Here is a 13,642-nt window from a genome sequence, read left to right on the forward strand (position 1 = left end):
AGAGCGCGCTCTGATTGGTTAATTCATCTTCTACTATTTGCCCATGGGTGTACGCTGCTGACGTGTGTGCTAATGTGATGTAGCTCGATAAAAGGACTTCTTTGCTCCAATGTGTCAATCTTAGGTTATAAAAAAATGGTAAACGCCACAGCTGTACACTATTGAGTTATGGATGCACTTGGGAGGTTTGCTAAGCACTGAAGAAGCTAGAGTCGCACTCGGTTAGCGACTCGAGCGACTCTTACGCTTCTTTTGTGCTTAGCAACCTCCCGCGTGCGTCCATAACTCAAAAGTGTACGCTATATCGTTTACGACTTGTTAATTATTATATCAATTAAGGCAATAAACATAATCATTGTCCATTGCGAGATGCTCCGTCATCAAGGGGCCCTTATAATTTATTCAATCAAATCATGGAAAAACTTTTTGCTCCAATGTTAGCCTGGCATCATTAAAATTGTTGAGTGCAGGAAATAGCGGACATAATCACACTCAAGGTAGTATAACATGACCAGGGCCTTGGCCAGAAAAAAAAGTTATGAAGGAGGCAATGTTATTTGTTTGTTTGTTTGTTCGTTTATGTGCTAGCAGTGTTTGACTTTCTCCCTTCCAAAAAAGATAAAAAAAAAAAAAAAAAACGAAAAACATGACCAAGGTAAGTGCCTCTGATGACTAAAAAGCGAATAGTTTTTTTTTTGTTGTTAATTGCAAAAACACATAATTACTTATATTGTACTTAAGCTACTTACAACAAAACGTTCCACTTTCTTTTATAAGAGTTAAGGGTGCTCTTATTTAGAGCTATTTTCTTTTCAGTTTTCATGAAGGCTAACAGAAGTTGTATATATACTTGCAGCTTAGGAGTTCTTTAATTTACAGGTAAATGTAATGTCTAGCAATAGGGAGCAGGTGGTGTAGAAGTACATTCCATACATAAAAAAGCGAATAGTTACTATACGGACATAAGTTTTAGTTATCTACTCTATGTAATACTAAGTATTTAGACAATAAAGCATCTGTTGTCTTGTCAACTTTCCTGAATACTTTATTTACCCATTTATTTCAAGATGATTTCCAGTTCGCACTCTCGCGAGTTTGTTTAGGTTTTTTGTTTCGTTTCATGTATGACATCACAAAAAGTAAAGATTCGTAACTACTTACATGAAGAAACAATCGCCAGTATGGACGCGAAGCGGTCGAAGCTTTATGCTTCGTGCTTTCTCATATCACTTGATGAAACAACTTCACAGCTGTAAAAACCAATGAAGCTGTTGGACTAGAAAAAGAATTCGAAAGGCCTCAAAGATAAGGTATGTGGCTCGTAACGAATAACATCGACTCGCATACCATCCAGTGAGCCTTATAAATGTTCATAAACATTAGGATGCCGAGACTGCGTAGTACGGACTGGAAATCGTCTTTAAAGTCAAACTTTCTTACGAAGATAATAATTTCTTTTCCTCATCTCAATTTATGCACATAAAACTGAAAACTGTTGTTAATATCATGATATTTCAAGCTAAAAAAAAGCCAGGCAAATACGATGGCGCTTCATAATGTATTACAAGTCACGAAGAGGTAAATCTACAACTAGCCTATTGCCATTACGAAGAGTAGGTTTTTTGCAAAAGAGGGCAGCTACAGCTGATCTGTATTCTGGTATGCGCATAGCATATATTATAGGATTGACAAGAGAGTTTGCATACAGTAAAGCCTGAAGTGCACCATATAAATGATCACTCACTGTAACGGACATTTCAAATTGACGGTCATAAAGTAGAATAGCGAACACAACAACTGGCAGGCACAACAGAAGAGATGCAATAGTCACAATCAACAATGTCCTGGTCAGTTTTCTTTCTCTACTGGCTGCACCATGGTGTTGAGGCTGCCCTCCACAACGGACTTTAATAGCAATGGATGCGTAAGAAACACAGATGGTCAAAAGGTAAAACAAGCCACCTGCAATTTTTGGGTAAAAATTAAGCGCTCCAGTTGTTTTCGGAAGTTCCAAAGTAATTATTGCCAACCCAGGTCCAACCCAACCACAGGCAATTAGTAGGCCATATACCCATTTTTTTAACACGCGATGCCTTAAAGGCCGAAAAGTAGCATACGCCCGCTCTAAAGCAATAATGCATATGTTAAATAAAGACATAGCAGGAAAATAAAGAAGTAGATTCCCTACTATATAATCTTGCAAATATACATTTAGATGCCCCCTCCATACTTCACAGATTACTCCAAACCAATAGAACAGAACATACACAGCGACTCCTCCAGCCAGCGTGTCTATAACTGCCAAATTTGTCACCAGGTACGTGCTACGCTTGCGGAGATTACGGTTTCTTATAAAAACAATTATCGTACAGAGGTTGAGTGTTACTATGGCAACAGACTCGACTAAGCCAACAGTCATCCAGGTTATGCACTCGGGTGAAGACATCTCAGAGCTCTGTCTTTTTCTTGTTGCTGTTAGAACTAATTACTCGTCTGCCTGTGGAAGGAAGTAACTTTGTTTGTCAGGTTCTTTTACTAACTGTAAAAGACATGAAATTAACAGGAATTCAATCAATTTCGTAGGCTGTTCAAATCTGCGCCAACATGCCCACAACATCCATTTTCACCTAGCGGCGGACAAACAACTACGTGAATATTTTTCTTGGTAATAAAATGTTTAAATAAACTTCGCATTTACTGTGAAACTTTCTGATGGAGCGATGATCATAGCACTGGAAAGTGAAACATCATCAAACTCAGCAGTAATCAATGTTATTTCCAAAACTTCTTCGAAAACAGTCACCAAACTAAATTTTATTAAATGTAGAAATGACTTCAACTCGGAAAAAAAATCCGAGTTCCAGATGGGATTTGAACCCACGACGCGCCGTGGTCTAGCCGGACGCTCTAACCACTGAGTTACTGGAGACTCTATGGTGAGCAAGGGTGAAATGTGGGTCTTTGACTGGAGCCCCATCGCGCGCCGGGTCCCAAAGCCAAACAATGACTTGGCACTTATGAGCTCATAACTGCATCGCGCAGTCACCTTGAGGCATATCAAAGATGCAACCAACCACTTTCCAAAGTGAGTATTACAAAGAATATTAAACGTAGAAATGACATCAACTCAGAAAAAAAAAATCCGAGTTCCAGATGGGATTTGAATCCACGACCCTCCGTGATCTAGCCGGACGCTCTAACTACTGAGCTACTGGAGAAATAAATTGTGATCCCAAAAAAACTGACAGCTTATTTAGTTTGAGTTAAAACAGGGAAAACGTGGCAGCGACTACAAAACTGTAAACTGAATTCATCCAGAATTGTGTACAGCACTACCCACGGTTTTGAAATGTGCAACTGACTTTGAAGTAAAAACTAGCGGTAAAAGCACGCGACGTCTCGACCGAACTTCGGTCATTATTATCAAGCTTAAAAGTGAAGACAAAAATTTTTCATTAGTATAAATATAAAACAAAGAAGTAAAGGTATCGTATTGATTCGAATAAGCGTCCAACCTCGAAATAGCGCCACCTCGAATAAGCACCCATCCTGACTGGCAGTAAAAGTTAATAAGCACCCAGCCTCCAATAAGCGCCCACCCCCTCCCACTCAAACTCGATTAAGCGCCCACCCTTACCCACCCCCTCCCGTTCCCCCTCCCACCCCAACAAAATTAAGTGGTCGAGAGTAATAATGATTATAATTTATTCACTGGCTTACAATTTCTAGATTCAGTATCTACGAGAACAGTGGAATTTTACTCAAAATTTCAACTCCAGTGTACAATGTGGGCGCAAAGTTCTTTCAGCCGCAATATCTCTTGCTCAAACCTCATGGTAATAGTTTGCTCGGCCTTCGTACTTTGAACGCTCCTGGGACAACGAGTCCATTCTCAAACCTTCTTAATCCTGTAACTTGCAATCTGTAACACTCGTTGTCGCATTGAAGAGATTCTGGGATTCCATTTTCTGCGAATAGCATTTTCATCTCATTAACAACGGCTCCGGTTGTGAGGTTGTGAAGCTTCTTGACAAATGGGAACTTGGAATAGTAGTCGACAACTATGAGGAACCACGACTGTTGGACGTAGAACAGGTCTGCGCTCAATGTTTGCCATGGTCTTGAAGGGATCTCTGATGGTATCATAGGCTCCTTTTGTTGAGAATTGTGGTACTTCTGGCAAACGCAACATGAATTTACAAGGTTTTCTATTTCTTTGTATACGCTTGGCCAATAAACACAGGATTTTGCTCGTAGTTTGCATTTTTCTATACCAAAGTGCCCTCCGTGGATTTGCTGCAAGATGTTGCCTCTCAAGGATTCAGGTACTATAACACGGCTTCCAAGAAGTATCAGCCCATCTTCTACTGATATGTCATCTCGTAGGGGCCAGTACGGTTTTAGCGCCGGAACAATTTTCTTCCCACTATCGGGCCAACCTTGTATAACCTGACGAGATAGAAGCTGCAGGGTTTCATCTTTTGCAGTTTCCTCTTTGAACTCTTCTATTTTAGCTGGGGTGATTCTGATTAGGTGGTGAACTTTCACATTCATGTCTGATACTTCAAATTCATCCAACGGCGAAAGGCGTGACAGGGCATCGGCTGTAACCATTTCTTTCCCTGGAAGATATTTGATAACGCAGTCGTAGGGTTGTAGACGCAATAGCATTCTTTGAAGGCGTGGAGGTGCTTGCATCAGGTTCTTCTTATGGATCTGTTCTAGGGGGCGATGGTCTGTTTTAACCACAAACGATCTTCCATAGAGGTACGAATGGAATTTTTCGCAGCCATAGACCACGGCTAATAGTTCCCGTTCGATATTCGTCTCCGCAGGCGTAAGTGCTTTCGATGCAAAGGCTATTGGCTTGTTTTTTTGGAAGAGAGCTGCGCCCAAGCCCTTAATTGATGCGTCAACGTGAAGGACAACTGGTTCATTTCTGTCATAGTACGCCAGGGTAGTTGTGGTACATATCAGTGACTTCACCTTCTCAAAGGCTTTCGAATGTGATGGATTCCATGCAAAGTTAACGTTCTCCTTTAAGAGGTGTCTTAAGGGGGCAGTGTGGTCAGCTAGATTGGGGATGAATGTGTTCATGTAAGTTGCCATCCCCAAAAAGGTGTGAAGCTCCTTCTTGTCTTTGGGCGGTTCTAAATTTTCTATGGCTCTGACTTTATCTGGGCTGGGCTTGACGCCGTCTGGTGTGTAAAGCATACCAAAGAAATTGCACTCCTTTGTTTTGATAACGCACTTCTCGTCATTGAGCTTGATGCCAGCCTTTCTGGTACGTTCCATGGTTTCGTGTAGGTGTAAGTCATGCTCTTGGTCGTTCTTTCCATGGACTGTGACGTCATCTGCAATGCCAATGGCTCCCTGGCAATCACGATACGTCTCATCAATCTTGAATTGGAAGATATCTTGACTCATTCGTAGGCCAAACGGCATCCTGAGGAAACGGTATCGACCAAATGGTGTATTAAAGGTTGTCAGATACGAGGATTTCTCATCTAGTTTGACATTCCAATAGCCATTGCGAGCGTCGAGCTTGCTAAAAAGCTTTGCTCCTGCTAATTTGGGTGTGATTTCCTCTAGAGTGGGTATGGGATGATGTTCTCTTTTGATCGCCTTATTCAGGTCCTTAGGATCGAGGCATAAACGGAGTCGCCCATTTTCTTTTTCTCTAATAACCAGGGAGTTAACCCAATCTGTAGGTTGCGTTACTTTTGCAATGGTATCTTGACTCTCCATCTCACGTAATTCGGCTTGTAATTTATCTTTCAACTCTATGGGCACTTTGCGAGGTGCATGGACCACCGGTGATACTTCAGGATCCAGTGTGATGTGATACGTATAGTCGTCAAAACATCCAACTGTGCCATTGAAACATTCTGGGTACATCTCCATCAGCTCTTGTTTACTTGTGATTGATGGCCGCTCTTCCAGTGGTACATGACTTCCAATGTAACTCGAGCTTTTCTTGCAAGTACCCGAATTTTGAGCTGGGGCATTGACACTGCGAGTTAAATCAGCCTGGTCTAATTGATTTGTTCTTAGTGTACAGTGTAGGGTGACCAGTTTTAGAGCAGTGCACGCTTTTAGACCTATAATAGCTGGCCCTGAAGTGTCTGTGACGTAGAAAATGCAGTTAATCTTCTTCTCTTTGTACTTGCAAGGGATGTTTATAGTGCCAAGCTGCTTAATTACAGAGCCACCATATGCTGAAAGGACGGCTGCATTCTTTTCCAGTGCTTCTGGTTTGGGGTTTCCTTCGTCGTCAAACTTCTCTGGGGCGATTATGCGAAGTAGCCTGATAGGCAAAACATTGCTCTGTGCACCTGTGTCTACCTTGCACTGGAGATTAATTTTCCGCTTCTTTTCTGGCTGAGTTATCTCAAGTGTTGCAAAGACTTCATCGCGTGTGTCGCGTGTCGAATGTTGCGTGTCTTCTATGGTGTTAACCTCGATGGTACTGATTGTCAGAATTTCATCATTTTCCTCGTCGCCCCTGTCCTCAATCGTGTGAATAACTTTTTTGAAGGCCGGTTTTCTTCCTTGGTTAAGTTGTCTCCGTTTGCTGGATCAGCAGACAGATTGCCAATGATTAGCTTTGCCGCATTTTCGACATGATGTACCGTAGGCTGGACATTTGTTCCTCGGGTGTTGTTTTCCGCAGTTGTTACAGAATTCCCTTTCTTGTTCTTTATAAATGGCATCTATACTTCTACCCTCTTGATGGCTTTCGCTACTTCCTGCCAGTGTCTTCATGTGTTTACTTGTCGCTTCGTAGCTTCTTGCAGTCTCAATAGCGGCTGCAAGGGTCAATGATTTGTCTCGGCTTATGAGAGACTTCTGGACATCGGGATTTCTTGACCCCCAAATGAGCTGATCCAAAACTCTGTCTTCGACTTCGGCATTGTCGCGAAATTGACATTTTGCTGCTAGATTTTTTAATCTTGAGATAAAATCATCCACTGGCTCACCTTGTTCTTGTCGCATTCCTTGTAGTGTGTATCTGTGAATTCGATGACTCGTCTTCGGTTCCAATTGATTCTCGAACCGTTCGAAAATAATGGCAGGCTTTTTCCTGTCTTCCTCCTTTGTGAATGTCCAACTGTTGTATAAATCCAGGCCTTTTTCACCCGACCAGAGTAAAATATAGCTCACTTTTTCTTCATCATCGGCGTCTTTGAGAACGCTTGAGAACATAAGTTGACATTTTTGTTTGAATCTTGCGAATGCAGTTATCGGATCAGGAGCGTCCCAGTTCATCTGTGGCGACGCAAAAGACGTTGCTGTTGCCATAATTCGCTTCTGCTGGCCTCTCTTGATTTAACTCTAGAAATTATTCTTGTAAAACGCTGCCACCATGTAGTGTGTTGTCGAATAGGTTTATTCTGCTTGTTCATACACACCGCGTGGATGTGTGTGCTTTCTACATTTACATAATGTGCTATCCTACTTAAATATGCGTACACAAAATATAATATACAGTAGGTGCTAATTCTCACGTGCCAATATGTTACAGTAAGTATGAAAATATTAAAAACGGGTGTTGAAAGCAACAAAAAGCATGCAAGAATAACATCATTAAAAATGATTAAAGACTTTCGCAAAAATTGAGTCTGACTGTACATTGAGACTTGGTCTTAGTTCATTAATAAAAAACTTTCATAAATGAGACAGTCAAACTTGCTCTATACTTATGCAAAATTGTTATCTTCACTTTTAAGCTTGATAATTACCGAAATTCGGGCGAAACGTCACGCGCTTTTACCGTCAGTTTCTACTTCAAATTGCTTTAAAAAACCCCAACTGACTTTGCATTTGCATGTATAATGATTTCGAAGAACTATCATTATGGCATTGAGCATGTTTTTTTTTTTCAGCTGAGAGGATAAAACTATAATAGTAAAGTATCTGAAAAATGCTTAGAAAGTGTTCCTTACCTTGTCAATAGGAAACTTCAATTCCTGATTAGTGGTTTTAGTGGCAACTCTGACAGAAGAATACAGTCACTCTGCGAAAAGAAATTGCTGGTTAAGCAGAAAAAAAATGAACCTTTTGACACTATATAACGCGATCTTAAATGATGCGATTTCAAAATGTATTGTGGCGCGTTTTTACTTCAAACAGTGAAGTAAAAACTACTGCAAAATAAACGTCAAATTGCATAACTTGAAGCAGGGGCGTAGCCAGGGGAGGGTTTCCAGTGGTTCTGGAACCCCCCTTTGGGTTATGAAAATGGATTTTATTTCAAGAGGAAAAAAGTATCGGAACCCCCCTTTCGAAATTCCGCGAGACGAGATTTTCGTTTTTGAAGAAGAACAAAAGAAAATCAATTTAAAAAGGCATCACATGCTATATCGCAGGTTACAATATTGTAAGGGTGCATAAATTGGACGGATCATACAAGCCTTCCGTGCCTACTTCCAGCCTTGCTAGTTTCTCGAGAAGGAAAACCTGTACAAGCCGCTTTGCAGTACTACGCAGATGGCCTACCATTACCCCAGGTTTTTGATGTGGAACCTTTCCGTTGTGGGGGAAGTGGCTAAACGTGGATCAAGACCTACCAAGCAGTGCAGTTCAGGCATCAGAAGAATGCAACCATGAATTCTTTCCAATCGTACATAAGTTGCGTATCTTATGTACGTTGCCAATTACCTCTGCAGAACGTGAGCGATTGTCCAGCACATTGCGGCGACTGAAAACTTATCTGAGGGCGACCATGACCAGTGAGCGAGAGTCCGGACTTGCGCTAATGAACATCCATTATGGTAGGCAAATTGACATCGGTGCAACAATTGACATTTTTGCACGGAAGCATCCACGGTGCCTCCTTCTTTCTGATATCCTAGCTGAGTGAACGGTAAATCACAAGTCTACAGCATTTGATGACTGAGTATGTAATATGTTAAACGAAGCGAGATTTACAATCTCCTCTTAGAAATGCCAGCTACGTTTGGCGCTGAAATTATTTGAAATATGTGCTCAGAATCAAGGAAACGCTATTTATGAAGACACAAAATTCCAAAATTTTCCGGGGGAGCATGCCCCAGACGCCCCTAGTAAAGAGTGCCTCCGACGCTCAATTGTGAATAGGGCAAGCAATATACATTAGGAACCCCTCTATGCAAAAGGACTGGCTACGCCCCTGTGAAGACAAGTGTTTGCTACAACTTTCTTCTGCTGACTTGAACATAATACTTCACCCTTGAAATACAGACACTTTCCTTTCTTTAATGAAATATGCAAATTTGATGCTTACTAGCTGATAATACCATTTTAGATTCGAGCTACGAACAAGAAACAAAACATGCAAGCGAAACTGGGTGACTAAAGGCTCAAAAGAAAATACACATTATCGTCGGTTTCATAAGAACACTCTGTGATAAACGACGGGCTGAATGAACAAGCCATGAGTGTATTAAATTATTTTAGAAATTTGCTCTTTCTTCGACACCGGAATTTTCGCAAACTTGATGAAGGCCTAGGAGCTCCTATAATTTGTTTCACGAACAGAAACACTTTAAGGTCCTTTACAAATCGAACTAGAGATCTTTCTTTAACTATTTGCCAAAAGATGTAGCAAAGGTCACAGTTTTTAAAAATAATATTTAACCTTCTAAAATGTTCTAATTTTATCAATCTCACAATTATATCACGCTCAAGTGCACTACACCAGTGCGCTCGAGACTTGATCCACCTGAACCTTTGTCTTCTTATAAAGGACCCGTTCATTTATCGGAACCAAAATTCAGGTTTAACCAGTCAACTTTAAAGTTACAGACCTCGATCGATAGCTAGTCTGTCGACGTTAGCAGTAAGTTTAACCTATGGAATGTATTTAGATAACGCAGCCAGTTCAAAATTACTTCCCTAGCCTCCTTATGGCTTTTTCAAAAAGTATTTAGTATTTTTGAAATGTTACAGCTTCTCTCCTCAGGCCTGGTTGTCAGACTTGTAATTCTGCTCAGTCGTTGCTATTCCTTGTAATTGTTTTCATTCTTGGCGTTCAATCTTAATTAATCTCTTTTTCAGCGGTAACAGAAAAAGTTCCGAAAGATCGCTTATAAATATTTTAAGGCTACAGCTAAGGCAAATTTGGGGGAAAACATTTGCATTTCAAACTTTAAAGTATTTGAAATTTTAAATTTCAGAGTTTATAATTAGGGAAACGCTCGGAATACCAAATTTCGAGAACGCAAAGGAGTTTACCAAATACGACGCAGATCAAACGCAGATCAACTTCTTGTCGAACGCGTCTGTTCTCAGGAATTATCTCTACTTATTTTACGGATTCTTCTCAAAGGAGGTCATGACTAATATAAATTGATAGAAATGATATTATTATATGATGATGTAATTAAATAAAGTAAATAGGTAGAAAGCCTTTATAGTCGTTAGAAGCATGTGGATATAAACAGGTTGATAATGGCATTATTGAATTTATTTATACGTTGTTACAGCTAAATAGAGCTCTATTAAATTCGAGAGGCAAAAGTCCAGTTTTGCAGCTGTTTTTTTTTTTTTTTTTTTTTAATCTAGAATTGCATAAAATACTTAGTTCTTCCAACAGATCACACGGGACTCGAAATTTTAAATCTATCATGTTTTTAGTTGAGTGCTCACAGCGATGTTAATAAAAAAAATTTGATTTTCATTGATAGATATAAATATTACCACTGCCTGCTTAGCGCTGGTCTAATTCCCTTCTGCATGTTATAAAATAAAATGTGGAAGCGAATTGACTACAAACTTAAGAGTGGAAAACTTCCCGTTCGGTTTTGAAGAGCGATTTTAATCAACCATCAAACATTTGATGTCAACATTCGAAAAATTAATTTCTCTCATATTCTAAACTTTATTACACCTTAATCTGCGACAAATTGCAACACACTTCGTTTGGCTAAATATCGATATATTTTCTGGAAAATCGACAATAACTGAGTTCCGTCAAAATGCGCACACAAAATAATTGATCAAAAAATTGTTTGTCACACAAAATAATTGGTCAGAAATGCGGATTTTAAGACATAAGGCTTGCTCCTTTGGATCCCCGCAGTAATTTTTAGGGAAATAATTCAGACTGATGCAATCGAATTTTTCTCGGCGGTGGAGATAATAGCATAATTTAGGCTTCGCCAAAAACTTTAATTCTGTCGCAGCATAGCATTAAATCTTAAATTAATTAAACTTCAAAACCTCTAAACTGCGTTTAGTTGAGTCAAAGGTAGTCAAGGTACACCAGGCCGTTTAAGGTTCGGACAGTTTTGACAAGAGGATCTTTTGTCCCCTTTTACGTTGAAAAAGCAGGCCTTGACTGCCTTACACAATCATTAACTTTGGACCGCAGTCAAACCCCAAATGCCCATGGGAAGTCACAATTATTGGTAATTAAGAAAGCTTAGACCACGAAATATTAAATGGCCCGTTAAATGTCCTTAAGGCATGTTTAAGTTTTAATAAACAAGGTTCGGACAATGTTGTCATATTAATCTCCTGCTTTAGCAAACCTGCCCTAAATTGTTGATTTTAGACCAGAGCCTTCGGCATATTTTGCCTATTAATTCGTAACAACTCGTTATATGTTCTTTCTAACTTTCGAGAAGCTCCCACTGTTTGACGATCAATTTGTGAGGTGCTTGTGACTATTCCGTGTTCTTTTAATATACTTACCACGTCAAAATGAATTTTTGCCTAGTTCTGCCTCTTGCTGAAGCACCTTCAAAACGGGTTTGAAACCTTTAATCAAGTGATTCGACTCGGTCCGCTGATATTTACTTGGTAAACAATGCAACAAATTTGCGAAATACTAATTTTAGCTCCAACTTCCTTTCTCCTGTTTCTTGGAAAGGTTTCAAAATCTCGGATGTTAAAATTGTTTGAAATTCTCTTCAGTCAGGCTTCGATTGTCTTCATTTACTCTCACAATATGAATCACGACGAAAACATTTTTCCAGTATTGTTTAAGAGAGGTAACTACTCCAAAATCAGCAATTTGTTGCCGAATTTTGCAGCTTCAAAACATGTTTGTCACCGTCGACCATTAACTATCATTTACCAAAGCAAACAATGCAACCAATGCAATTTAAATAATGTTGTTTTAGCTTTAGCTACGACTTCCTTACACCTGCTCTAGGGAATGTTCTAAACTATAAAATTTTTTCCTTTAGATTTATTTGTTCAAATTAAAATTTGTTTTCAGCTATGACCTTTTTTTGCTAATTTCGCTTTTATCTTTGCGGAACCACTGCATGCAACAGTGTTCGTTCTAACACCGTTGGGTGAAGACATTGAATTGGTTTATGTGTTAGACAAGGTTATATCGTCTCTCGACCGATATGTTCACTCACATGCATCAAGAGAATTAAACGAATCTTTCCTAGTAGGCTAGTGTAATATCAAAGGCAGTTATTTTCCAAGACTCAAAAGCAAGAAACCATTTTTGGTATCAAAAACGATGAATGAAAATCGTTTGTTGACCACACCAGCTTGACATTGAGAATCTCTTGATCCGGTTGGTTTGGAAACAGAGATCAGTATCGCGGATTATTTTTGCATGGATTTTTAGTTGGATAGCTGAACTGTAAGAAAATTCCGGCAGGCCCTGGATCCGTCCTTTTCTCTGAACGGCCACAATCGGACCCCTTCAGAATCCGTTTTTATTTGCATTTCGTGCCAGGTGATAGCGTGGTTCCTACACTTGCTTTGAAGTGTTTTTCCTTGAACGATGATGGGGTTTCTGTTTAATTACAAGAAAGACTTTCAGACAATTCAAGTCGACAACTAGTTTTTATGATAAAGAAGATTTCCTGTAAATTGGTTGATACGTTTACAAGACAACGAAATCATCCAAAGCCAGATTCAAAGCTCTTGCACTCCGAGCTACAAAATCTTAATTTCAATAACTGAAATGCCATGAAGTATCCTGTTTTAGACCAGTCTATCCTAAATTTGATATCGTAAACATCAGCATGTTGCAGCCTTCCTTCTCTGATAACTACAGTGAATTAATTAACCATGCAGTTCTTGGGAAATGTAGCCAACATGTTGACTTCAAGCATATATATTGCTTTTCATTTATGACAAAGTTTCCCTTTATACTTCAGCTCTTTAAAAGATACCTCCAGGTGGAAAATTAACTCATTCAGTGAGTTGCTTTACCGGAAATCCTCGAATTAGCGTCCCCCCCCCCCCCCCCCTTCGAATAAGTGCTCCTCCTATCGGCCAAAATTTGAATTAAGCCCCCCCCCCCCCACGAATAAGCGTCCCCCTCACCTTCGCCCATTTTGTAGACGAATACTGAGCCAACAAAGGACGTATACTTTTCGTCGTGTAGTATTAGATTTGCAGATTGTTTCAGTTTGAGAACACTTTTTTGAATACGTTAAACACGTTAAAGTGTATATGACATGAAAAATAATTTCTGCTTATTTGAAAGGCCTTTCAAAATACAGAATGGCGTTTTTCTTTTTGAATTACCTTTTTTTCCGTTTAAGAGATACTAAAGTTTTTCTATTATGCAAATTAGATCAGTGATGACGTCATAAGGTTTGCAACTAAAAATTGGTAAAATACTGAATATTCGACATCTCTGGAAATATTGAAGCAGTGTTCTTGAAACTTGGCACCACAAATGTGC

At 39.6% G+C, this 13,642-nt stretch overlaps 1 protein-coding gene across 1 annotated transcript; it reads right to left on the reverse strand.

The window, feature by feature from the left end:
• Nucleotides 1-705: 705 nt before the first annotated feature.
• LOC149116126 (histamine H2 receptor-like) lies at nt 706-12,618 on the reverse strand. Its single transcript, XM_089282078.1, has 3 exons — nt 11,677-12,618; nt 7,947-8,017; nt 706-2,497 (listed from the first exon to the last, which is right to left on the reverse strand). Exon 3 carries the CDS (start codon nt 2,444-2,446, stop codon nt 1,562-1,564), a length of 885 nt encoding a protein of 294 aa, XP_089138204.1. The 5' UTR covers nt 2,447-2,497; nt 7,947-8,017; nt 11,677-12,618; the 3' UTR covers nt 706-1,561.
• Nucleotides 12,619-13,642: the final 1,024 nt, after the last annotated feature.

This window comes from Orbicella faveolata, unplaced genomic scaffold (assembly GCF_042242905.1).
Source record: "Orbicella faveolata isolate gen_17 unplaced genomic scaffold, um_ofav_v1 contig_12, whole genome shotgun sequence".
Lineage (NCBI taxonomy): Eukaryota > Metazoa > Cnidaria > Anthozoa > Scleractinia > Merulinidae > Orbicella > Orbicella faveolata.